At 65.1% G+C, this 24,008-nt stretch overlaps 2 protein-coding genes across 2 annotated transcripts; both read left to right on the top strand.

Annotated features, from left to right (window-relative positions):
- The first annotated feature begins 1,034 nt into the window (after positions 1–1,034).
- Positions 1,035–12,574, top strand: TBC1D10A (TBC1 domain family member 10A). The gene is made up of 9 exons (XM_058816654.1): positions 1,035–1,270; positions 4,357–4,456; positions 7,562–7,669; positions 7,852–7,958; positions 9,102–9,216; positions 9,430–9,495; positions 10,480–10,669; positions 10,950–11,104; positions 11,280–12,574. The coding sequence occupies exons 1-9, from the start codon at positions 1,071–1,073 to the stop codon at positions 11,670–11,672; spliced, it is 1,434 nt and encodes a 477-aa protein (XP_058672637.1). The 5' UTR covers positions 1,035–1,070; the 3' UTR covers positions 11,673–12,574.
- A 1,254-nt stretch (positions 12,575–13,828) lies between these two features.
- Positions 13,829–19,225, top strand: CASTOR1 (cytosolic arginine sensor for mTORC1 subunit 1). The gene is made up of 9 exons (XM_058816801.1): positions 13,829–13,960; positions 14,075–14,145; positions 16,390–16,583; positions 16,679–16,811; positions 17,342–17,465; positions 17,988–18,101; positions 18,188–18,270; positions 18,390–18,484; positions 18,564–19,225. The coding sequence occupies exons 1-9, from the start codon at positions 13,848–13,850 to the stop codon at positions 18,627–18,629; spliced, it is 993 nt and encodes a 330-aa protein (XP_058672784.1). The 5' UTR covers positions 13,829–13,847; the 3' UTR covers positions 18,630–19,225.
- The last annotated feature ends 4,783 nt before the right edge of the window (positions 19,226–24,008 follow it).

Raw genomic sequence — 24,008 nt, forward strand, 5'->3', positions numbered from 1 at the left:
CTGGGGTGCTGTGGATGGTGACTCTGAGGTGACACAGTGGTGGGATCTGCAGGGCAGGGACAGCTCTGGAGAGGGACACAGATCCCTGTGGATGCCCCAGTGCTTCCCAGCACAACCCTCCTGCAGTCCCAGTATCCAGCCCTCCTGGAATGCCAGTGCCATCCCAGTACAGCCCCACTGTGGCTGGCTGGTCCTGCTACAGCCCCCTTATACAGGTCCCAGTACAGCTCTGCTGTGGCTCACACTGGTCCCAGTACAGCCCTGTTATATCTCATCCACATCCCAGTACAGCTGTGTTGTATCTCATATCTCATACCAATCCCAGTATGGCGTGTTATGGCCCAGTACTGGTCCCAGTACAGCTCATTATGGCTCATACTGGCCTCAACAGAGCTCATTATATCTCATGCAGAACCCAGTACAGCCCAGTTCTGTCTCATACTGGTCCCAGTCTATCCTGTTGTGTCCTGTACTGATCCCAATACAGCCCTGTAAAGTCTCATACTGGTTCCAGTCCATCCAATTATGTCTCAAACTGGTTCCAATCCAGCCTGTTATGTCTCATACTGGTCCCAGTACAGCTCCATTATGTCTCATACTGGTCCCAGTCCATCCCGTTATGTCTCGTAGTCTCATACTGGTCCCAGTCCGTCCCGTTATGTCTCATACTGGTCCCAGTCCGTCCCGTTATGTCCTGTACTGGTCCCAGTGCCTCCCGTTATGTCTCGTACTGGTTCCAATCCAGCCCGTTATGTCTCGTACTGGTCCCAGTGCCTCCCGTTATGTCTCGTACTGGTCCCAGCGCCTCCCGCCCCAGCGCTGCCCCACTGCCGGCGCACGGAGCCCCGCCCCTCACCGACACCCGCCGGCACTTGACGGACAGCTCTCCTCGTCCTCTCGACCAATCAGCTCCGGGGGCGGGCTTTCCTTCCCGCACTCCTGGCGGTTGATTGGCCGAGTCTCTGCTCCCGCCCAATGGCGGTGCAGGGAGGGGGCGTGGCCGAGGCGGGGCGTGGCCGCCGCCGTGTCCCGGCATGGCGGAGCGGCCGCGCCGCCGCTGAGGCGCCGCCATGGCCAAGAGCCGCGGGGGCGGCGGGCCCAGCTCGCCCGGCGGGCGCAGCCTGGCGGGCACCCGCGAGAGCCTCGCCGACCCTGGCGGCGATGAGCTTAGCTCGCTCGGCTCCGACTCCGAGATCAACGGCGGCGGCCCCGAGGAGCGGCGCGTCGATAAGTTCGGCTTCATCGTGGGCAGCCGCGGCGCCGAGGGGACGTGAGTGGGGCCGTGAGGGGGGACCATGAGGGGGGCTGGGGCCGGAGCCGTGAGGGGCCGGGGGAACACTGGGGCACCGAGGCGCAGAGGAGCCGCCCCAGGCCCGGCCCAGTCGCCTCCGGCCGCTCGGCCCCCGCAGGGCCGGGCCTGGGGCTGGGCCGGGCCGGCCGCGGCTCTCCCCGCCCCGGGGGGTTTGTCCCCGCCGCCCCCGGGCTGGGCGCGGGGCCGCCGGGACCGCTGGGACCGCTGTCAGGCATCGCTCGTGCCCGCGGCGGAGGCCGCAGCAGCCGGGATGTGAACAAGGGAGCCGGGCTGGACCTGCGGGTGTTCAGCCTGGAGGAGAGAAGGCTCCGAGCAGAGCTTAGAACCCGTTCTAGTGCCTAAAGGGGCTGCAAGGGAAGCTGGACTCCTGCCTTTGGGCAAGGACCTGGAGTGACAGGATAAGGAGGAATGGTTTCCTTCTGTCAGAAGGCAGGGTTAGATATGATATCTGGGAGAAATCGTTCTGTTTGAGAGTGCTGGGGCCCTGGCACAGGGTGCCCAGAGCAGCTGTGGCTGCCCCTGGATCCCTGGCAGTGCCCAAGGCCAGGCTGGATGGGACTTGGAGCACCCTGGGACAGTGGAAGGTGTCCCTGCCCAGGGCAGGGGTGGCATTGGATGAGCTTTAAGGTCCCTTCCAACCCAAACCATTCCATGATGCTGTGATGGCTGTGTGAAGAGCCCCAAAAGCTGTTCCAGCTGTCCCATCTCCCTCTGAAGAGGGCGAATGGCTGGGAAGTGGTGTCCACCCCATTTGGGATCGGGAGCTGCCAGCACACGAGGTCAGTGTCTGCTCAGCTCCAGGCACTTATTCCCGTGGACTTTTGGCCTCTGTCAAGCCAAGGAGACCAGGCCGTGGTGTCTTTGCAAGGAGCCCTTGTTGGCAGTGCTGGGCACCATGGTCACCCCGCTCTGCCGGAGGAAACCCTCGGAGGAAGTGAGGCTAACCCGAGGCGCTGGGCCCCAGGGCGGTGCTGACACCCAGGAATGTGCTGTTGCTGTCGAGCTGGTTCGGCAGCGTGTTTGGCGTTTGCCTTCCTGGCCCTGCTTTCACAGCAACGCCCAGAGAAAGTCGGGGTGGCAGTGGGAGCAGCGCGTGGCAGCCCGGACACTGCCTGGAGCACACTCCCTGGGCTTTGCCCACCTGAGTGCTCCGGTGCCAGCCGTGCCTCAGTTTCCCTGTCTGTGAGGAGCAGTGTTCATCCCCTGTGGCCTGTGGGTGTTTCTGGGTGGGTCTGTGGGGTGAAAAGGTGCTGGAGGTTGGAATGCTGGCGCTGGGCAAGGTGCATCACTCCGGGTGATAAACCTTATCCCTCGGCGCTGCGGGAGTGGTGTGGCCTCTCCTTCCCGTGGTGCTGCACCCTGTCCTGAGCACACACCACATTTAGGGGACACTTGTCCTGGCTGTCATTCCTGTGCCTGTCCCTGGGGTGGGTGTCCCTGTCCCTGCAGCAGCAGCTCTGGGTGAAGGTCGTGGTGCTGGAGGCCAGTGGCTGCTCCCAAGGGTGCTGACAGTCACTGGGGACTGAGGCTCCTGCAGCACCCCACAGATGTGCTGGGGCCCAATCCTGCCCTGCTCCTTTATTGGTTCACCGTCTGTCCAGGCGGGGATGAAGGGGAATGTGTGACCTCCTGCTGTGGCTGCCGGAGTTGGGTTTGCACAGGAAGGGCAGGCAGGGTATCCGAGCATCCATGGAGGGTGTGAGGGCACCGCGAAGGGCCGAGCTGTGGGGATGTCACCCGGCGTGGATGCAGAGCAGCGCATTCCCAGCACAGGGCATCCCGTCACTTCCCCGCCTGGAGTGCCCCCACCCTCCCGCCTGGGCCATATGAAACGCAGCCGGTCCTCGCTCCCTGCCCGCTGCCAAGCAGCCATCAGCTGGGAACAGCTTCCAGTCTGTGCTGGCAGAGCTCCAGCCGGCCCGCAGCCAGCTCCTGCATCCAGCGTCCCGAGCTTCCCACGCCTCGCGGAGCCCCGGCTGGAGGCCAGCGCTGCCTCCATCCCCGTGCCGGGCTGGGGAGCTGCCGGCCATGCCTGGCCGTGCCGGGGAGGGTGGGGAGCCAAGCAAAGCAGATCCTTTGGGAGCGGGTTTGCTCTCGGAACAATCGCGCTCGCCCCGTCCGACCCGCTGCGGTGGGTGGGACTGGGCTGGAAGGGCTGGGCAGGGCGCGGGGCAGCGCTGCCAGCTGGATGCGGCCCTGGGCTCACCCTGCCGCAGCTTTCCGGCTCGGCATGTGGAGGGAGGGAGGGAGGAGGCAGGGCCTGCATGTCCTGTGGTGGGGCCGGCTGCTGGAGGATGCTCAGCACCAGGCCGCTGGCCTCGGGTCCTCAGGAAGGATCTGACTCTTCCTGAGATTGGCGTGGCCACAGGACAGTGCGGAGCAGAGCCTGGGAAGGCATTGAGTCTGCACTGATGGCTTGGAGGAGCGTCTGCTCTCCTTGGGTGTCCCTGCCTGGGCCTGCCTGTCACCCATCTCTGCACAGATGTGGTGCCATGGGGGGTTGGAGGCTGCAGTGCCATCTTCAGCATCCCCCCAGCATCCCCCTGCCTCAGCAGGGTTAAGTCGGATTCCCTGGCTAGACTGAGCCGTTTCTGGAAAACACTCCCCTCCCTCCTCAGGGACCCTGCTCCGGGCTCGGCGCCGGGCCTGGAGCAGCGCCAGGCGTTGGGAGCGCAGTGTGGCTGGGGCTGTGTGAATGACACGGTGCTCATGGCCCCGGCCCTCTCCGTGTGCAGCTGGGCCTGCCACAGGGATCAGGTCTTGCTCACGCTTCACCTTCCTGCCGTGTCCCTGGGGATGCCGCAGCACGTGCTGCGTGCGGTGCAGGCTGCTCCCGAGAGCTTTGAGCTGCTCTGCTGCTGCAGTGACTTCACTCACGGGTGGCGAGCGCTTCCGGCAGCTGCGAGCGTGCCCTGAGCCCTGTGCCCTGAGGGCTGCAGCCACCTGGGCATGGGGGGCACCCAGGGTGCTCGGGAGGCCAGAGGGTCAGCACCGTGGGGACGGCCAGGCACCCACTGACCGGCCTCTTCCTCCCGGTCCCACAGGCTGGAGGAGGTGCCCTTGGAGGTGCTGCGGCAGCGGGAGTCCAAGTGGCTGGATATGCTCAACAACTGGGACAAGTGGATGGCCAAGAAACACAAGAAGGTAAGTGACAGTCATGTCACCTCTGAGAGGTGGCAGTGAGGGAAAGCCAGGCACAGCAATGTCCCTTTGGGGCAGCCTGGTGTCACTGGTTCCCTGCAGAGAGGCATCTGTGTGCCTTTGGGTGATGCTGTTGGCTTGAATGGGCTGTTCACTGCCCTTGGAAACTGGAACTTGGAGCCCACTTCTGCCTCCAGCTCTTCCCTGCCGGGCTGGAGCCTTCCTAGGCCTTCTTTGGCTGCCTGCAGGCAGCCATGGGAATTGTTTGCTCATGGAAACTTCTGTTCTGAGCATCTTGCAGACCAAAAAAAGCTCGGTGTAGGAAATGTTTGAGTCTGACGCGCGTGACATTGGTCTGCAAACGGGGGTCCCTGGGAGACTCCTGGCGTGCTGGCTCTGTGGCTTGGTTTGCTGGGCTCCCTGATCCCTGAGCCTGCAGATGAGGCAGGAGTTGGGATGCAGCAAGTCCAGGGTTGCTGCTGTGTGTCTGCTGGGAGCAGTGAGGCTGCTGGCATGGGACAGCTGTGCCAGAGAGTGCCAAAGGGCCTTCTCCTCATCCTCCTCCCCATGCTGGCAGAGTCTCCTCAGTGTGCCAGAGTGCTGTCCCTGCTGGTGAATGACACTGGAAACCCTCATCTGTTTCTTGGCTGCTCTTAAGGGATTTGGGAGAGATTTCTGGGCCACAGCAGGTGGGTGCTTTGTTCCACGGGCAATTTCTGCCACTCTCCAGCCATGTGCCACAGAGTGCCCGCTGGGATGGGCAGAGGGCTCCAGCTGGCACAGCAGCTCCCTTGTGCTTGGGCCGAGCCTCTGGGAGTCTCCATGGGGCTGATGTGCTGTATGGTCTGTCCTGCAGCAAAAATCCATGCCTGGAGCTTTGGAGAGGCTGCTCTGGAATGCTGCTCTGTGCCTGTATCCCTGGGGCTGCTCAGGGAAGGCTGCCAGGCCTGGCCTTGGATGCTGTCAACTATCCTTGGTCTGGCAGGAGCCTGCTTGGTGCAGGTCCCTGCTGCTCTGGGGGAGCTCCCTGAGCCTGTGAAAAACCCCAGCACTTTTCTGGCTGCCTCACAGGGTTGGCAGGCAGCCCGTGGATCCCTGGGCCAGCTCCTGCCGGGCTTGCTCACACCTGCACTGCTCCAGCATCCCAAACGCTCCCTGCCTGGCCCTGATCCCAGCAGAGCCTGACCCCACATCCCTCCTGGAGCTGCACTGTGCCAGCACCGCGTGCTGGGAGCAGGGCAGACGTGTGGGTGGGCAGCTCCCACTGCTCTCCCAGCCCGGGCAGCGCTCCAACTTCACCTTGCTTTCAGCCTCCCTCAGCCCAGACACACTCCAGATCACAGTGGGATCGTGGGGGTGATGGCAGCACCCCACGTGGGTCCAAGGGGATGAGCTGCTCAGCCCTGGCAGCGCTGGCCCAGCCAGCTGGAGGGGCTGCCCAACCAAAACCCAGCGAGGCAGTTTCCTTCCTGGCAGCTCAGTCAGCAGGAAGGGGAGCTGGCTGGAAATGGGAGCTGTCAGCAGCCATGGAGCTGCCCACAGCAGCCCTGGGCATCGTCCGCTGTGTTTCCTGCCAGCACAAAGGGACCTGCCCGTGCAAACAACCACTGAGGGAGCTGCAAACCCCCTGGGGAGGTGATGGTGCTGTTCTTGGAAACAGCCACCTGCTCCTCAGCTGCTCCAGCAAGCAGGGAAACACAGCCCTGGGCAGGCAGGAGAGGATTTGGGAGCTGTTGGCCACTGCTCTCAGAGCTCTGGCCCAGCTGGCATGTGCCACCCGAGCAGGGACATGAGGAGGGGAGGCTGTGCTGGGGTTTGCAGGGTGTTGTGGGGGGTGACTGTGCTGAAAGCACCAGGCTTGTGGGGCCCACCTTGCTGCATACCCTGGCTGAAGACTGTGGGGAAAAGGACACATAAGGTTGTGGAGCTGCTGGAGAGAGTCCAGAGGAGGCACCAGAGATGCTCTGAGGGCTGGAGCCCCTCTGCTCTGGAGCCAGGCTGGGAGAGCTGGGGGTGCTCACCTGGAGAGGAGAAGGCTCCAGGGAGAGCTCAGAGCCCCTTGCAGGGCCTGAAGGGGCTCCAGGAGAGCTGGAGAGGGGCTGGGGACAAGGGATGGAGGGACAGGACACAGGGAATGGCTCCCAGTGCCAGAGGGCAGGGCTGGATGGGATATTGGGAATTGGGAATTGCTCCCTGTGAGGGTGGGCAGGCCCTGGCACAGGGTGCCCAGAGCAGCTGTGGCTGCCTCTGGCAGTATCCAAAGCTAGGCTGGACAGGGCTTGGAGTACCCTGGGATAGTGGAAGGTGACCCTGCCCATGGAATGAGATGGTCTTTAATGTCCCTGCCAACCCAAACCATTGCATCACTGTGTGATTTGGGGCTGCTGCTGTGATGAGGAGTTGCAGTGGGATTTTGGGGGCTCTGTTTTGGTCCCTGCTGGTGCAGGCAGCACCAGGGCTAAGCTGGCTCAGCTCCCCACGCAGGGTAGGCACCGACTGCCTCGCCTGGACTTTGGTCCTGGCTGGTGCCCAGTGCCAGGGAAACCAGGGGCACAGGAAACTGTGGGCATGGAGCTGGCTCCAGGGGCCTCAGGATCTGGCCATGCACGGAGACAGAACCACACCTGCCCTTCTGCCCAGGATGAGCAGGTGGAAAGGCTGAGACACTTGTCAGGGTGCACATCCCTGCTTTCCATGGCCCCACAGGGGTGTGGGGGACTGGACTGGGGGCTGGGGAACCTCCTCTGTGTCCTCAGTGCTTCCCATGTGGGACAGAGCCACTCACTCCCCACCTTGACTCCAGAGTTTGCTTTTCTAGCTCCCAGCAGGATCTGCCTTTGAGGCAGTGCCAGGCTTGTTTGGAGCTGTTTGCAAGCCACAAAGCCTCTGCTGGGCCTCTGGCAGCTCCCCCGTGCTGCTGGGGCTTGACTGCCATTCCAGCTGGCATCCCTGCATCCCAGGGGCTCAGGGACACTGCTCCTTGTTTGGGATCAGCTGGGGACCAGCCTGTGGCCGTGGTGCTGGCCTGGCTGCCCCCTTGCCCCGGGACTCTCTTTGTTTCCAGCACTCTGTGTCCCCTGACGCTGTGTCTGTGTGTCTGTCCTGCAGATCCGGCTGCGCTGCCAGAAGGGGATCCCGCCCTCGCTGCGGGGCCGTGCCTGGCAGTACCTGTCTGGGAGCAAGGTCAAGCTGGAGCAGAACATGGGCAAGTTTGATGTGAGTCCTGCTGGGAACCCTCCTGCACCACCGGGGAGGGGGCACTGCTGGCGTGGCTCCTGTCACCAGGGAGGGGGGCACTGCTGGCGTGGCTCCTGCTCGGGCTTGGGTGTTTGTTGGCATCTCAGAAATCTTGTGGGGGGTGTCAAGGGTGTTGCTCACCCCAATCTTGCCCTCCCCAGGAACTGGACCTCCTCACAGGAGATCCGAAGTGGCTGGATGTCATCGAGCGGGATCTCCACCGGCAGTTCCCCTTCCATGAGATGTTCGTCTCACGTGGAGGCCATGGGTATGTGAGTCCAGCCCTCAGCAGCCATGGATGGGGTGGGCACTGTCTGTCCCAGCTCATGGAGCCACACTCATGTGCCCAGTGTCCTCCCTATACTCCCACAGTCACAGAGCATCCACTGGCTGAAAACAGGATGGCTCAGGCCAGCTCTGACACCCAGTGGGGTGGGAATTGCCATGACAGGAGGGCAGAGGGAGCAGGTGGCAGCCTGTGCCCTCCATTTCACCAGGAAAATGCTGCTCCCAATGTGTTGGGGAGCAGCTGTGCCCCTGTGCTTGCTGCTGGGTCCCTGCCTGTCCATGGCTCACCCTGGGCAGGGTGGTTGTATCCATGGCTCGAGTCCCAGATCCAGGCAGGATCTGCGCTCTGCTGTGTCCTGCAGCCCTGGGGTTGTGTGGAAAAGGGATCCCAGCCAGGGACTGAGCCAGGCTCAGCCTGGCATGCACGGGGAAGGCTGCTGGGCCACGTGCATGCTGTATGCCTAGCTGTGTGCGACTGGTGTGCCCAGCTGTGTGTGCCCTGCTGTGTGTGTGTGCCATGTGCCCAGCTGTGTGTGCCCAGCTGTGCCTGCTGTGTGTGCCCAGCTGTGCCTGCTGTGTGTGCCTAGCTGTGCCATGTGCCCGGTGTGCCCAGCTGTGTGTGCTGTGTGCCCAGCTGTGTGTGCCGTGTGCCCAGCTGTGTGCCCAGCTGTGTGTGCCATGTGTGCCCAGCTGTGTGTGCCGTGTGCCCAGCTGTGCCGTGTGCCCAGCTGTGTGTGCCCACCTGTGCGTGCCGTGTGTGCCATGTGTGTGCCCAGCTGTGCGTGCTGTGTGTGCCCAGCTGTGCATGCTGTGTGCCCAGCTGTGTTTGCCCAGCTGTGTGTGCCATGTGTGCCTAGCTGTGTGTGCCATGTGTGCCCAGCTGTGTGTGCCCAGCTGTGTGTGCCATGTGTGCCTAGCTGTGTGTGCCATGTGTGCCCAGCTGTGCATGCCCAGCTGTGTGTGCCGTGTGTGCCCACCTGTGTGTGCCGTGTGTGCCCAGCTGTGCATGCCCAGCTGTGTGTGCCGTGTGTGCCCAGCTGTGCGTGCTGTGTGCCCAGCTGTGTGTGCCGTGTGTGCCCAGCTGTGCGCACCGCGTGCCCAGCTGTGCCCGGTGTCCCCGCAGGCAGCAGGACCTGTTCCGGGTGCTGAAGGCGTACACGCTGTACCGCCCAGAGGAGGGGTACTGCCAGGCCCAGGCGCCCATCGCCGCCGTCCTGCTCATGCACATGCCAGCTGAGGTACGGGCACGCGGCTCCGGGACAGAGCTGGCACCTCCCGGGGGGTGTGGGGCCCCTTGGGGGGTGCTGATGGGAGGGGTGCCCGGCTCAGGGCTGCTCAAAGTGCCCCAGGGGTGCTCTGCTGCTCCCCACCCTCTCCCGTGGTCCCTGGGAGCAGGGAGTGGGTCACAGGGATGTCCTCTGGGTGCTCACCTGCTGTCCCTTGGCTTGCAGCAAGCGTTCTGGTGCCTGGTGCAGATCTGTGAGAAGTACCTCCCTGGCTACTACAGCGAGAAACTGGTGAGTAAAGGGCTCATGGTGCTTTCAGCAGTGGCAGGGACCTGCAGGGTGCTGCATGTGGGTTGGGGCAACCCCCAGGATCAATCTGGGTTGGGGATGGAGGGATCAGGAGCAGCCCTGGGGTGAAGGACTTTGGGGTGCTGCTGGGTGAGGGTTGGCCATGCCCTGGCCGTGTGTCCTGGGCTGAGCCCCCAGTGTGGGCAGCAGGGGAGGGAGGATTCTGTCCCTCTGCCCTGCTCAGGTGAGACCCCACCTGCAGAGCTGGCCCAGCACAGGAGAGACCTGGAGCTGCTGGAGCAAGTCTAGAGGAATCCATGGAGCCCCTCTGCTCTGGAGCCAGGCTGGGAGAGCTGGGGGTGCTCACCTGGAGAGGAGAAGGCTCCAGGGAGAGCTCAGAGCCCCTGGCAGGGCCCAAAGGGGCTCCAGGAGAGCTGGAGAGGGACTGAGGACAAGGGATGGAGGGACAGGACACAGGGAATGGCTCCCAGTGCCAGAGGGCAGGGCTGGATGGGATATTGGGAATTGGGAATTGTTCCCTGTGAGGGTGGGCAGGCCCTGGCACAGGGTGCCCAGAGCAGCTGTGGCTGCCCCTGGATCCCTGGCAGTGCCCAAGGCCAGGCTGGATGGCACTGGGAGCAGCCTGGGACAGTGGAAGGTACCACATGGCAGTTGGGTGGAATGTGATGAGTTTTAATGTCCCTTCCAAACCATTCCATGATTCTGAATCTCCCGGCCAAAAACTTCAGCTCCTCACCCTGGGGAAAGAAAGGGGTCTGTGGAGGGGCTGGGTATTGCCAGAGTGTCCCTGTTGTGCTGAGGCTCCCTGAAGCATTTCACATTCAGGGATGGGGGTCTCAGTGCAGCATCCATGGGACACAGCTCTGCTCGAATCAGGTGTAGAGGGTTGGCTGCCCCTGCTGGGGGGCACTGGGGGCTGATCCAGGGCTGGGGTACTCACTGGGATGCTGCTCCCTGTCCCTGCAGGAAGCCATCCAGCTGGACGGACAGATCCTCTTCTCCCTGCTGCACAAGGTCTCACCTGTGGCCTACAAGCACCTGAGCAAGCAGAAGATCGACCCCATCCTGTACATGACGGAGTGGTTCATGTGCGCCTTCTCCCGCACGCTGCCCTGGAGCTCCGTGCTGCGCGTCTGGGACATGTTCTTCTGTGAAGGTGGGAGCTCCCACCATCCTCATCCTCATCATCCTCCTCATGGGGTGGCTGCACTCCCCATGGCCATGGGACCTGTAGCAGGGCAGGTTTGGGGCAGCCACATGCCTGGGGTGGAGGTGGGCTGTGTTCCTGGGGGTTAGGAGGTATGTACATCCCAAATTCTCCCTCTTGCATGTCCTGTTAGTGGGACTGGATCTGCTGCCCCACAGCATTTGAGGGACATGGTGGCAGTGTCACCCTGTCCTGCCTGGTGCTCACTGCCTCACATCTCCTCTTGCAGGAGTGAAGATCATCTTCCGGGTGGGCCTGGTGCTGCTCAAACACACCCTGGGCTCCTCGGACAAGCTCAAATCCTGCCAGGGCCAGTATGAGACCATGGAGAGGCTGAGGGCCCTCAGCCCCAAAATCATGCAGGAGGCCTTCCTGGTGCAGGAGGTGAGGTGCTGGGGGCGGTCTGGGGGGCCAGTGCTGCTAGACTGGGCTGTCCCTGGGTGGGTGGAGCATGGGCAGCAGCTCCCAAAAGGCTTGGTTAGCAGTGGCCTGTGCCCTGAGGGGGATCCCACACCCAGCCCCGGTGGCGCTGTCGCTGATGGCACAAGTGTCCCCGCAGGTCATCGAGCTGCCGGTGACGGAGCGTCAGATCGAGCGGGAGCACCTGATCCAGCTGAAGAAGTGGCGGGAGACGCACGGAGAGCTGCAGTGCAAGTCCCCCCCGCGCCTGCACGGCGCCAAGGCCATCAGCGAGGCGGAGCCCGCGCCGCGCAAGGCGCTGGAGCCCGTGCCCTCCATCATCGTTTCCCCCGGGCCCGCCCCCGTGCCCAAGGCCCGCAAGAGCAAGGAGAAGAGCCGGGAAAAGGGCCCGGCCAGTCCTGCCAACGGCCCCGGGGCCGAGGGCAACGGGGCGCCCGGCACGACCCGGGAGCTGCTGCACCCCCAGGTCTCCCCCCACCACCAGTCCAAGGAGAGCCTGAGCTCCCGGGAGAGCGAGGACACGTACTTGTAGGGCCCGGCCCACCCCCGGGCAGCCGGGCTCAGCGGGGCTGCGCACGGACCCGGGCGCGACGACACCGAGGGGGACCCCTGGCACCCGGCGCTGGGGGCTCTGAGCTGGAGGGATGGGACAGGGGGGCTCTGCGGCCCCGTGAGAACAGCGTGGCCCTCTCGGGGCATCCGTGGAGCTTGGCCAGGTGTGGTGACCAAAGGGGACACCGTGGGTCTGCGCTGGGTGCCCACCCCGCAGGGTGCTGGCACCACGAGCGGTGGGAGCCCGGGCAGGGGGTGGCTGAGCCACCCGAGCTCCCTCCCCACACTGGGGGGCTGGGCTGCCCCTCGGGCCCTTCTCCCCGTCCCAGAGCCCCTCGACCCATCACCCCCCGGGTCCCCCCTGTGGCCCCCACCCTGCGCCAGCCGGGCAGCCCCAGCCCCGGCTCCTGAGCACTTAGGCCTGGCACAGGGCACTGGGGGTACACGAGGAGCCCTGGGACCCCTCGCCCCCTCTTATCTAGTGAGGATATATCAAGCTGTAGCCCTTTATGTAGTACCCAACTTACCTACTCACTGAGCCTATTTATTATTCCTCTGAGGCAGGACAGGGACCGAGGCAGGATGCGCTAGAGGCAGCGGGATTTGATGCCGAGTTTTGGGGCTAAAGCCCCCCCATCCCATCCCCTCCCACCCCCAAGTTGCCCACAGCTCAGGGGGAGTGTTTACCCTGCCAGGGCTCACCCCACCACTGCTGCCCCCCCGGGCCCAGCACAGGTGAGACGGGGTGGCTGAGCAGCAGCCAGGTGCTCCCTGGTTGTGGGGTCCCCTCTGCCCCCCCTGCCCTCCCGAGGGTGGGTGGTGGCTTTGTAAAATAAAGCGGGAAAAGCAGTTTTGTACAAAGGGGTCAATAAAGCGAGTGTGTAAAGGCGCAGCCCTGGCTCCCACCTCTCTTGGCCTGGGATGGGGGTGGAGGGTGGCAGGAGGCAAGGGTGGTGTCACCTCACGCTTGCTGCACCAGTACCAGCTTCGGGGGGCATCTGGACCCTTCCCATGGTTCTCTGTCCCTGTGGAGCATCCCATTTGCATCCCCTGCATCCCGTTTGCACTGGGCACTGACCCTGGCATGCACCCTTCCCTGGGTCCCATCTTCCCTGGCTGCCCTTGTCCTGGGGGGCAGGTGCTGGGCAGTGACCTGGGACTGGCCACGCTGCTGTCACTGCTCTGTCACTGCAAAGGGTGGCCCAGCCCTGCTGTCTCACCCAGCCTTGGGGCTGCCCGTTTGAAGTGGAATGGGAGGAGACTGAGACCTGCCCCAACTTGTGATAGTGGTGGCTGCCAGGCTCTGGTGCGCTCCCATCCCAGCACCCAGGCCTTTCCCCCTCTCCCACTGGCACAGTTCCTGTGGCTGAACAGGGCCAGGGACCCCTAATTAATTCCATGACACCCCAGAACTCATTTTCCCATCCAAGATGGTGCCCAGGCCATCTCTCTCCTTCTTCTGGCAGGCAGGAATTCTGCCCAAACCTTCATTCCTCCCTCCAGAACTCCCTTTTCCTGGGGGTGGCCCTGGTTTGGTGAATTCCCTCTCCAGGCCTGGTGTTGAGCATGTGGGACCCGGTTGGGTGCAGGGGTTGGGGGTGGAATGGGGCTCCCAGAGGGTCTCCTTGGGCACCCCCAGGGCTGCAGTTCGGGGGTACCCCGGGACTCGAGTTGGAACTGCTCCAGACACCCCGGGGAGCTGAATTTGGGTGGGTTTGGGCACCATGGAGTTCTGTACTGGGGCTGGTTCCGGGGCTCCGGTGCGGCTATCCCGGGGCTCCGAACCGGGCTGCTCCCGGGGTGCCGGGCCCGGCTCGCTGCCTCTCTCGCGGTGCGGGGCGGTGCCGGGCCTGTCCCGGGGCAGTGCCGGGTCGGGTCCCGGGGCGATGCTGGGCGGTCCCGGCCCAGGCAGGCGGTCACAGGGCGGTCCCAGCGAGATGCGCAGCGTTCCCGGATCGGTCCCCGGGCGGTCACGGGGCGTGGACGAACGGCGGCGGGGCGGTCCCAGGGCGGTTCCGGGGCGATGCGAGGCGGTCCCGGGGCAAGGCGGGGCGGGCCTGGGCCGGTCCCGCGGCGATGCGGGGCGGTTCCGGGGCGGGCCCGTGTCCGCCCTTATAGCGGCGGCGGCGGCGGCTCCCGGGGCGGCGCGGCCGCCATGGACCTGCACATCCTGGAGCACCGGGTGCGGGTGCTGAGCCTGGCCCGCCGCGGGCTCTGGCTCTACACCCACCCGCTGCTCAAGCTGCTCTTCCTGCCCCAGCGCTGCCGGTACCGGCCTTTCTCCCCCACCACCCTCCTCCTCCTCTTCTTCCCCCTCCGACTCCCGGCCCCGGGAGACGCTGGCGGTTTTGAGGTCTGCAGCACCGATTTTTTCTGCTTCAGATGCAAGTTCTTCAGCCTGACGGAGACCCCCGAGGACTACACGGTCATGCTGGACGAGGAGGGCTTCAAAGGTACCGAGCAGGGCGGGCTGGCACCGCGGGCACCACTGTGCGCGTCCCCAGCCCGGCTCCGCGCCTGGGCCCAGGGAGCGAGTCCCGGCTTGTGCTTGGCTCCCTCGGAACGTGCCCGTCCCGTCCCCTCGGCGCCTGCGCCGGGGATGTGCCGGCTTGCCCGGCCGAGGCTCTCCGGCGTGGCTGCCCTCGCTCCGGCAGCCCCTCCCGGGCAGAGGTGCCCCCCGGCTCGTGGCACCGGGCCGAGGTGCCTCCCGAAGCCCGGGTGCTCCCGGCAGGGCGCAGGCACCTCCCGGGATGCCCGCGGGCAGCGCTCCAGGCTCTGGCAGCGCTCCTGTCATCATTCCCGCGTCCGATTTCATCCCGTCCCTCCTCCCTGCGAGGGCCAGCTGGCGCTTTGGCAGAGGAGGGCAAAGCGCAGGCCCAGCCAGGCTGGCAGGGTGAGCCCTGTCCGGCAGCAGGGTCAGCTTTTGGGGTGTCCTGGGGCGGTTTGATCCCTTCCAAGCCATTCCCTCTCCCAGGGAGGTGCCATTGGTGACCCGGCGTGTGCCGTGCATCACCTTCGCCGCCAGCCCTGCCCCGGTACCGGCCCGACGGGCCGAGCCGGAGGGTCCGGATCCCGGCCCGCCTCCCCGCGCCCAAACCTTCCTGCCTTGGCCGCAGGAGCTGGGCACAGCGGAGCCTTGGCCGTGACCCAGGGAACGAGGGGCAGCGCTCCGGCCACGGGCACTCACGGCCGGCTCCCAGGCTCAGCTCCTTGTGCTGTGGAGCGGGACCATGTCCCGGGCTCTCCCCGCTCCCAGAGCCAGAGCTGTTCCCCGTGTATTGTTTTATTTTGGGGCCTGCACACGAATATTCCTCAATCCCGAGGGGAGGGCGGGAAGTGCTGAACAATGGCCCCGCAGTGCCCTGTGAACCCCCCTTGGCTGGGGGCTGCGGTGTCCCCCGCTGCCAGGCTGGAAGGGGACCCCCAGCAGAGGAGAGCTGCTCCCCCCATTCCTTTGGGATCAGGATAAAGCCCTGGGGTGGGTGACACAGGGACAGCGAGGTCCCCTTGCATTCAGCCTCGCCCAGAGTGGTGTTGAAAAGCAATTAAACGCTGAGCTCTGGGACCGGTCCCCATGTCCCCGAGTCCGTGTCCCGCCCCCCTGTTCCCAGCACTGGGCGCTGGGCCGGAGCCGAGGCTGTTCTGTCGCTTCCTGCACAGGAACAGGCGCTGGGAACACCCGCCGGGGCCTGGATCCGGCCCCGCTCCGCCCTGCCCGGCCGGGTTTGGGAGCGGGGTGCAGAGCCTGTCCCCTCAGGGGTCCCCTCAGTGCGTGCTGGACCCTCCCGTGTGACATCCCCCCCACCACTGGTGTGATGAGTCTGGGGTCTCAGCCGGGCTTGGGCACCGGGTGCCCACGGAAGGGCTGTGGGCTTGTGTGACCTCCCATGGGAGCTGCTCCCACCTTTCCTGCATGGGAGGGATGGACTGGAGACCCCTGGGGGCCCTGGCCCGTCCCGTGCTGGGAAGGGGAGCCCAGAGAGGAGGGGACAGCCTGGCTGAATCCTGGGGTGCCCCAGCAGTGCCCCAGCAGTGCCAGCCCCGCTCCTGGGCAGGAGGGTGGGAGGCAGGAACAGCTGGCCTATGCTCACCCTGCCAACACCCGCAGATTTTTGGGAAGCATCTGTGCCCCTCTGCCAGCCTGGGCTCTCTCCACCATGTGCTGGGAACCCCAGGGCAGCGGGGTGACCCTCCCCTTGTCCCCTCCAATGCCCTGTGTGCATCCCTGAACATCCCTGGTGATGGGCACGGGGCTCGGGGCTCTTTGGGGGTAGAGGATGAGCTGGGCAGCCCCACGGCCCTGGTGGTGCTGGTTTTGGGGTGCAATGCCAACATCCCCCTGCACCCAGCCTGGGGTGCTGGCACAGGGAGGAGAGACACATCTTGGGGTTTGGGGGGCTTAGCCTTGGCCCCCCGGTCCCTATGGCCAAATCCCAGGGCGGGGCAGCTGAGCCCTGTCTGGCTCGTTCCACCTTGGATCTGCACCCCAAACCAGCGTCCCCACACCTGGGGCTGATCCAAACCAGCGTCCCCACACCTGGGGCTGATCCAAACCAGCGTCCCCACACCTGGGGCTGATCCTGCCTGGGGCATCAGCCAGGGGACAGTGTGGCACGCAGTGCCTGAGCTGGCCCTGGCTCTGTGGCTGTGCCCAGCCCTGCAGAGCCACCTGCCTCAGTGTCCCTTGTCCCCTGCAGAGCTGCCACCCTCGGAGTTCATGCAGGTGGCAGATTCCACGTGGCTGGTGCTCAGCGTGGTGTCCAACGGGCGGGAGCCGCCCGGCTGCCAGGCCACCGGTGTCACCAAGATCGCGCGCTCGGTCATCGCGCCGCTGGCCGAGCACCACGTCTCGGTGCTGATGCTCTCCACGTACCAGACCGACTTCATCCTGGTGAGTGGCACAGGGCACGGGGACACCCGGCTGGCTGTCCCAGGGCCCCTCTGTGCCCCGAGGAGGGTGGCAGTGCTGATCCTGCCCCGGTGCAGGTGCGGGAGCGGGACCTGCCCGTGGTGATCCACACGCTGGCCGGGGAGTTCGACATCTACAAGGAGGAGGGTGGCGAGTGTGTCCCTGTCACCTGCGATGACGTCAGCAACGGCTTCCTCAAGCCCAAGCCACGTGAGTGACACTGGGCTCTCTGTCCCCTAGGGCCACCCAGGTGCTCCAGCACAGCCCGTGGTACCCATTTCCTTGAGGGGCCTCCAGAGCCACCCTGTCCCAGGGCCACCCAGTCCCCAGTGAGATGATCCATCTCCCACCAGTAGAACCCACATCTTTGGGGGACCTCCAAGGCCACCCTGTCCCCAGACCACACTGTCCCAAAGCCATCCAGTCCTTGCCAAGATGCTGCTCCCATGGGTGGTTCCCACATCCTGGGGGACCCCCATGGTCACCCTGTCCCCTGCCAAGGTGCTCCTGCTCCCACCAGTGGTGCCTGCACGTCTTAGGGACCCCACTGGAGATGCTCCAGTTCCCACTGGAGATGCCCATTTTGGGGCCACCCAGTCCCCACCGAGATGCTGCAGCTCCCAGCCGTGGTACCCACATCCTTTGGGACTTGGGGCTGCGGGCGCGGTGGCCACAGGGTGGCACTGCGGGACTGTCCCCGAGCTGTCCCCAGGCCTGACGCGCCGCCGTTCCCCTGCCAGCCGCCAGCCCCACGCTGCACCCGGTGCAGAGCCCCCAGACGCGCTTTTGTGTCCTCACGGTGGCCCCCGACACGCTGCCCGCCATCGCCACCATGCTCATCGACGTCCTCTTCTACTCCCACAAGTGAGTCCCGGGGATGGGGACGTGGGGGCGGCCTCTGGCCTGGTGCCACCTGAACTGTGGTGACACTGCTCCCTGCCATTGGTCCCAGCGGGTTTTCAGACTCTGGGTGTGTTTTCCAAACTGGTTTTGTCACCCACAGTGAGGGGTGGGAACCCCGAGGTGACACAAGGGACAAAGCCACCATTGTACCAAATCCCATTTGGAGACTAAAGCAGGAGGGGGTGGGTTTGGGAAAGGCAGTGGGAATGGTGCTGGTGGGAGGAAATGCTCCTGGTGGGGTTCTCCAGTGTCCCCTGGGATGGGGTCCCTGCTGGTGGCATGCTCCTGCTCCAGAGTGACCCTGTCCTTTTGAGAGTGCCCCAAAACCTATTGTCACCTGTGAGCTGCAGACCCTGTGGGGACACCCTCTCCCCCACCCTGCAGCACCCAGCACGATGCTCAGACACCCAGAGCCACCACCAAACCCTTCTGCTCCCCATTTTGGGGGTGTGACCCCTCTCAGTGTCCCCTTGTCCCTCGCAGCCCCCCGTGGGATGCAGCCCCCGGCAGCCAGGACCTGGACTCCATCACCTTCTTCTCCTTCTCCCTCATCGAGGGCTACATCTCCATCGTGATGGATGCCGACACTCAGAAGCGGTAGGTGCCACCCCGGGGCCGTCTGTCCCTCTGTCCCAGGCTCTGGGGGCTCAGGGAGGGGGTGACACTTGCCTTTGTCCCCTCAGCTTCCCCAGTGACCTGCTGCTGACCAGCTCCACGGGCGAGCTGTGGCGCATGGTGCGCATCGGGGGGCAGCCCCTCGGCTTCGGTGAGTGTGCCCGTGCTGGCCGTGTCCCCTCCTGTGCCACTGCCACCCAGGGGGTGCTGTGGGGCACTGCTGTCCCCGCATGTCCCCGTGGCAGTGACCCGAGGCCCCTTTGTCCCCAGACGAGTGTGGCATCGTGGCGCAGATCGCGGAGCCGCTGGCGGCCGCCGACATCTCGGCCTATTACATCAGCACCTTCAACTTCGATCATGCCCTGGTGAGCCCTGCCCCTCCCCGGGCACCCCTGCCAGCCCTGGGGTGTCCCCTGAGGCTGACACCCCCTCTGTGCCCCGCAGGTCCCCGAGGAGGGCATTGCTGAGGTGATCCAGCTGCTGCAGCAGCGGCAGAAGAGCGGCAGATAGCGCCTGGCTGTCCCCAGGCTGGCTGTCCCCAGGCTGGCTGTCCCAGCGTGGTGTCCCCAGGCTGGCTGTCCCAGCGTGGTGTCCCCCTGCTCCCCACCCCTGTCATTAATTGCTCACTTTAATGATCCCCCAGCACAGAGCCGGGCTCAGCGTCGCTCCCTCTGTGCTGGGGCTGTGGTGGCTTTGGGGACGTGGTGGCCTTGTGGCAGTGGGCACAAGGAGAAGGGCAGTCCCTGGTGCCATCCTCTCCCTCTGGCCTAGCCAGGGTGGGGTGGGTGGCCCAGGTGGAGGGGACACAGGGGGGACATGCCAAAGAGCAGTGCTGTGCCACCGTGGTGCTATAGGGGACAGCCTGGGGCTGATGGCACGCGTCCCCTTGGGAAGGGAGCGCTGGCCACGATGCTCAAGGACAGCCCTGGAGCAGCCCCATGGAGGGGAGAGCACTCCTGGAGCTGGGATTACCCCTGGCACCCAAAATTCCCCAAGGGGGCAGTGGGGTGCTCTGGTTCAATGCCAGCCCTGGCTGTCACCTGTCATGGAGGGGTAAAAGTGACTCCCAGCCCCTCACAAGTTGTATTTTCACATAGTTTTTGATAAGTCAATAAAATTCTTATTATTTTTATTTCTGTGTAGCCCAGGGAGGTTGCTCAGAGCTGGTCTCTGTGTTGGTGGCAGGGGCTGGGATGGGACAGAGTCTGGCTGGGACACGGCCACTTTCTCTGCTCTGTAGTTTGGGTGAAAAAATGGCTTAAAGCTGCAGCCCCCAGCAAATCACTGACCCTGGGGAAACCCAGACGCACATTTATGCCCTCCCCCTGCCCCACAGCGGGCCAGACTGGAGGGAAACCGAGGCAGGAGCTTGACCCCAGGCCTGGGGGTGTCCCTGTCACACTGCCACCATGTCCCCACATCCTCTTCCCTTGCTGGCAGCTTGGCATCCTGTGCCAAAGTGGGGTGCACGGGGTGGGGGCTGCAGCCAGGGGTGCCCCCAGAGGGACCTGGCCCTCAGCCAGACCCAGCACGAGCTTGGTGGGACCTCTGCTCCCATCGTGTCCCCAAACCAGGGATGAGGCTGGCAGGACCTCTGCTCCCACCCTGTCCCCAAAGCCATCCCCTGCTCTCCCTCATTCCGGGCAGGGCTGTGCCCCCCTCCTGGCACGTCGTGCCCACGTCAGCCCCGGGCTCTTGCAGCCTCCAGCTTCCTGCCAGCTCCACGGGCTCTCTCCTTCCTGTCTCGCTCCCCTCTCCGAGTCATGGGACGCCGCTGACGCTCCCGCGATGAAGAAACTGCTGCTGGCCCTGCAGTCACCACAGCTATTTCTGTCCCCTGCTATTGCACAGCCCTGGCCACAGCGGGGTGGCCACGCCATGGGGTCCTGCTGGCCCAGCCCAGGGGGTGACAGGGCCATATGGGGGGACAGGGCCAGCTGTGGGCAGGGGAGAGCTCTCCCTGATCACCCTCATGGCAGGGCATGGATGGGATGGGACGGATGGACGGACGGATGGATGATCATATGGATAGACAGGTTAATGCATAGCTGAACAGGTGGAGGAATTGGATGGATGGATGGATGGATGGATGGATGGATGGATGGATGGATGGATGGATGGATGGATGGATGGATGGATGATCATATGGATAGACAGGTTAATGCATAGCTGAACAGGTGGAGGAATTGGATGGATGGACGGACGGACGGACACACAAGTGGACAGCCTGTCGCGGCAGCCTGAGGGATGGACAAACTGCTGTGGAACAAGCAAGTTCTTCTCCTGGTTCCTCCACCCCTTCAGGACTGTCCCGGGCACCCCCCGGCCCCACGGAACCGCTGCGGGCAGGAGGAAGAGGAGGAGCCGTCACGGGCGGTGGGTGGAGGAAGCAGACCGTGCAGGTCTTTGCGGCTGGGCAGGGAAATTCTGGGAAAACAAAATACTTCTAAAAGTGAGTGAGCGCTGCATCCTTCTTCCTGGAAGGGGCTGTTAACTTCTGCCTTGTGTCCCTGCCCCACCACCGAACTCTCCGAATGCGTAAATTCGGCCAGGGTCACCAAAATCCACGGGATTGCGACACCTCGGCCCGCTGAGCGGAGCCGTTCACCTCCAAGGAACGGGAAAACCCCTGCGGGTGCGGGCTCCGCCTGCCAGGAAGGGGAGCCCGGGGGGACAGAGGGGACAGAGGGGACTGTCCTGGCGCTGCGGGCTGTGCCGAGGCCGTGGCAGCCCCCGGGCTCTCCCAGGACAGCATTGCCCAAGGGGCAGCGCTGCCTTGGGCAATACCCGGCACCCTCGGTGTTGCCCTGGGTGCTGCCGGGCGCAGGGGCTCAGCCTGGGGTCCCCACTTGGTTCAGCGCCCAAATTTGTCACCCAGAGGTGAGGGTGGCTGTGAGCAGGGAAGGAGCATCCCCCGGAGCATCGGGCAGTGCTGCGATGCCGTGCACTCCCCACACCTGCACCTCGCTCCTTGCCGGGGTGGATTTTTGCCTCCCACAGCCGGATTTGGGATGCGAACCCCCCGTGGTGGCACATGGGTGACATCCCTGTCCCCGCTGCCAGCCGGCCTCTTTTGCATTGGGGTTTCGGGGCAGCCGGCGCTGGTTTCAGTTCAGCCTGTCGGGTGCTGAGGGTGACACCAGCGTCACCCAAAGGGTTTCTGTCCCAAGAACCAGGAGCGGGGGTCCCGCCGGACCCGGGTGGCACCGCAGCCTCCCCGCACGGTCCCGGACTCCCTCGAGGAACTGACTCGAAGAACATCCCCATCCACCCTTCCCGCCGGCCGCTCTCCCCCTTCTCTTTGCGGCAGAGCTTCCTTCTCATCTTCGGGGGCGGGGGTTACTCGGGTGCGCTTTTAAAGCGCGCTTCCCCCTCGCCGAGCGCTCAAGGAAGTGCCTGTGCCAGCCCGGGCGGACACCCTGCCCGGCCATGCGGTGCGACGGGCGGCCCTGGGCACTGCTGGCAGGTACGTGTGTGCCCGGTGTGCCCCCGTGTGTGCCCGGTGTGCCCGTGGGCCCCAGCCCCGTGTCCCCTCTCGCGGGGCCCTTGACTGCCGGGGCAGGTGGCACCGAGGCTGTGCCACGGCGCTGTCGCCTCCCTCGGGCGCTGGCGGGAACGGGGACGGGGACATTGCCCGCTGTGGCACACGGGGAGCGCTGGGAGGGAGGGGATGCTGGGAGGGGACAGCCTGGGGACGGATGGCGGAAGGTCAGGGGTCAGCTTGCCCAGAGGGACAGAGGCTGTGTGAGCCCAGTGCCACATCCACCGTCCTGTGGGTGACAGAGGGACTGGGACAGCGGGACTGGATCCAGGAGTGTCGCTGCTGTCCCCTCCTTGGCGGGGGCCCGCGCTGCAGGGGGAGCTGCTGGAGCGGCTGCTGTGGTTGTTCTGCACCTTCCTCATCCTCCTCCCGATGGATGGATGGATGGATGGATGGATGGATGGATGGATGGATGGATGGATGGATGAACCCAGCAGGTTTTTGGTGCAGGGTCTGTGGTGCAGGCAGCATTCCTGGCACGGGGATGGTGACCCTGTGAGGGAGGGCTCTGTCCCTGCACCCAGCGATGCCCCAATGGCCTCTGACTCCCTCCTCTTCGTCCCCAGCTGTCACCAAGGGGCTCCTCATCCTCTGGGCGGTGCCGGGCCAGGGGGGCAGGTCCCCGCTGGCCCCCACCGTGCCGCAGACGCAGGCGCTGGTGCGGCTCATGGCCGAGGACGCGCAGGAACTCTTCACCTTCTACGTGAGTCCCCCTCCCCAGGGCGAGGGGTCGCGCCTGTCCCCCCACAGGGCAGCCGGGGGCGGTCCCCGTGCCGCTTCCGCATCCCTGATCCTCAATCTCTGGGCAGGAGAAGGAGCAGCACCTGGACATGCACGGCATGTGCCGCACCAACACCCGCCCCGCGTGGCTGCAGAGGGCGGGCAAGGGGCCCTGGGGGCTGCGGCGGCTGCGGAGGCCGATGGTGCACATGGAGCGGGCGCTGCAGGACATCATCCGCCACCAGCGCGACCTCCACCCCCCCGAGGCCGAGATCCTTCGCCGCTTGAACAGGACCCACCGGAAGGTGCGAGCGCTCCTCAGCAACCTGGCGGGGCTGTTCCCGGCCCCCAGCCCCCGGCCCGGCCGCCGGCCCCTCCCCAGCCCCGCGGCATCCCTCGGCATCTTCCGACAGAAGCTGCAGGGCTGCCAGACCCTCTGGAGCTACGCCCGCTTCATGGCCGAGCGCAGCGCGGAGCTGAGCGCCGGGAGCCGCCGGACCCGCCGGGACCAGGGCAAGGGGAGACCGGCCCGGGGCTCGGGGCGGCCCGCAGGGCCCTAGGGCAGCCCCGCCGGCACCTCCCGTGTGCAGCTCCATCACCTCCGTCACCTCCATCATCTCCATCCGTGTGAGGCGATCCCAGCCCCGTTCCCAGCGTGGAGAGGCGTCCGACGGCCGGGATGCCCCGCGGAGCCGCTCTCGCTCACCGCGGCGAGGGCTCGGACGGACGCGCTGACAGCATCTCCGGCTCCTGCGGGGAGCCTGCTGTCCCCGAGCCGCCGCTGGGCTGCAGGACAGCCCCGGCTGGCTCTCCCGCACCCCGCCCCGCTTTCCCTGCGATCCAGGTGGTCCCGGTGGAGCCGGGGGTCCCCCGGGTGCTGTTCCCTGTCCCCGGGCCCTGCTGGATTTTCCAGTGATTCAATGGGTCGGCTGACACAGCCTGACTCAGAGCTGCTCGCCCAGCACCCGCCGCGGGCCCACGGAGAGCGCCGCTGCCACCGGCGGCTGTCCCCGGGGCTGTCACCCCCGTGCTGTCACCCCGCGGCCAGCTCTGCTCCCGGGGAGCAGCTGGGAGTGCAGTCCTGGGTCCCTGCACGGTCTGTGTGTCCCTCTGTGTCCCCGAGCTCGGTGTCCCTTTGCACATCCCTGTGTGCCCGGTATCCCCTGTCCTCTCAGTGTCCCTTGTGCTCGGTGTCTCTGTGTCCCTTTGCACATCCCTGTGCTCTCAGTGTCCCCTGTGCTCTCAGTGTCCCTTGTGCTCGGTGTCTCTGTGTCCCTTTGCACATCCCTGTGCTCTCAGTGTCCCCTGTGCTCTCAGTGTCCCTTGTGCTCGGTGTCCCCGAGCTCGGTGTCCCTTTGCACATCCCTGCGCTCTCCATGTCCCTTTGCACATCCCTGTGTGCTCAGTGTCCCTCTGTCCTCGGTGTCCCTTTGCACATCCCTGTGCCCTGTGTCCCTGTGCTCGGTGTCTCTGTGCTCTCAGCGTCCCTTTGCACATCCCTGTGTTGTGTCCCCTGTGCTCTCAGTGTCCCCTGTGCTCTCATCCATCCCTGTCCCCTCCATGTCCCCTCCGTGTCTCCCCCTGTGCCACCACAGCCCTGACTGTGCCCAGCAGGGACCCGGCCCTGG

This window comes from Ammospiza caudacuta, chromosome 18, assembly GCF_027887145.1.
Source record: "Ammospiza caudacuta isolate bAmmCau1 chromosome 18, bAmmCau1.pri, whole genome shotgun sequence".
NCBI lineage: Eukaryota > Metazoa > Chordata > Aves > Passeriformes > Passerellidae > Ammospiza > Ammospiza caudacuta.

Bases quoted from the DNA above. Each gene is read 5' to 3' on its own strand.
- TBC1D10A (XM_058816654.1), top strand. From the start codon at position 1,071: ATGGCCAAGAGCCGCGGGGGCGGCGGGCCCAGCTCGCCCGGCGGGCGC. The intron at 7,959-9,101 runs GTATGTGAGTCC...GTGTCCCCGCAG, and splicing joins GTCTCACGTGGAGGCCATGG to GCAGCAGGACCTGTTCCGGG. The intron at 11,105-11,279 runs GTGAGGTGCTGG...GTGTCCCCGCAG, and splicing joins AGGCCTTCCTGGTGCAGGAG to GTCATCGAGCTGCCGGTGAC.
- CASTOR1 (XM_058816801.1), top strand. From the start codon at position 13,848: ATGGACCTGCACATCCTGGAGCACCGGGTGCGGGTGCTGAGCCTGGCC. The intron at 17,466-17,987 runs GTGAGTCCCGGG...TGTCCCTCGCAG, and splicing joins GTCCTCTTCTACTCCCACAA to CCCCCCGTGGGATGCAGCCC. The intron at 18,271-18,389 runs GTGAGTGTGCCC...CTTTGTCCCCAG, and splicing joins GGGGCAGCCCCTCGGCTTCG to ACGAGTGTGGCATCGTGGCG.